The following is a 916-nucleotide window of genomic DNA, read 5'->3' on the forward strand; positions in this document are numbered from 1 at the left end:
GATGGGGCCACCCCCCGGTCCCTGCACCCTGCTGCCGGGGAGGGACTGTCCCGCGGGGACGTCACCTTTCACCAATTCACAGTTGTAGGTGCTGAGCGCGTCCTGGGAGCGGAGCTGGATGAGGGCTCTGTCCCCATCGTGGGCGACATCGGTGACCTCGAAGATCTCGAAGGGCGGGATGAGGACCTCCTCCTCCTCGGGGAAGAAGGAAAAGTCCCTGATGGGGACACCATAGCAGGTCTCCACCGAGAAGAAGGTGTCCTGGCCAAAGGGCAGGGTGCTCTCCTTCCGGAGAGAGGCGGAGGTGAAGTGGCCGAAGCGGACGGACTGGCCGTGCCGTGCGGTGAAGCGGATGCCCCGGACGCCCCGGTAGACATGGTGGCAGCGGCGAGGCCGGGCGTCCTGCAGGGCATGCAGGGCCTTGGTCAGGAGGAAATGCAGAGCCTTGAAGTGGAAGGCGCCCAGGTATTCCCTGCGGGAGCGCCCGGCCTCACGCACGGCCGCGTTGAACGTCTGGTGCAGGGGACCCGACAGGGTATACGCCAGGAGGGCGACCGACTGCTCCGGCCGCAGCACCAGCAGCTGGGGGACGTGGCCACGCCGGCTCCGCCATTCGGTGGCGGCGAGGGTCCAGGCCTTGGCGTAGACGCTGTTGTTGGCGAACTCGGTGCGGTTGAGCTCCTCCAGCTCCTCCTCCATCATGTGGCTGCAGCCCCGGTACTGGTCGTCGAAGGAGGTGGGGGCCATGTCCAGCACCACCTCCTTGACGGAGTCGAGGTCTCGTCGACGCGGGGGGCTGCTGGTGGCCAGGGTCCCGGCCAGCAGCACCAATCCCAGCGCCAGACGCTCCATGGCGGGCAGAGCCGCCCTGGGGAAAGCCCCCAGCTGCTGCGGTGCGGCGGGCAGGGAAGCGGCC

General features: G+C 68.2%; 1 protein-coding gene across 1 annotated transcript in view; it reads right to left on the reverse strand.

The window, feature by feature from the left end:
* The window catches only part of ART1 (ADP-ribosyltransferase 1), a 9457-nt gene extending 8554 nt beyond the window's left edge, over positions 1–903 (reverse strand). The window contains exon 1 of the mRNA XM_009290881.2: positions 66–903. Within this exon, the coding sequence (XP_009289156.1) occupies positions 66–852 (787 nt within the window). The 5' untranslated portion in view covers positions 853–903. The remainder of the gene's footprint in view (positions 1–65) is intronic.
* Between the last annotated feature and the right edge of the window lie 13 nt (positions 904–916).

Source organism: Aptenodytes forsteri, unplaced genomic scaffold, assembly GCF_000699145.1.
Source record: "Aptenodytes forsteri isolate BGI_AS27 unplaced genomic scaffold, ASM69914v1 Scaffold254, whole genome shotgun sequence".
NCBI lineage: Eukaryota > Metazoa > Chordata > Aves > Sphenisciformes > Spheniscidae > Aptenodytes > Aptenodytes forsteri.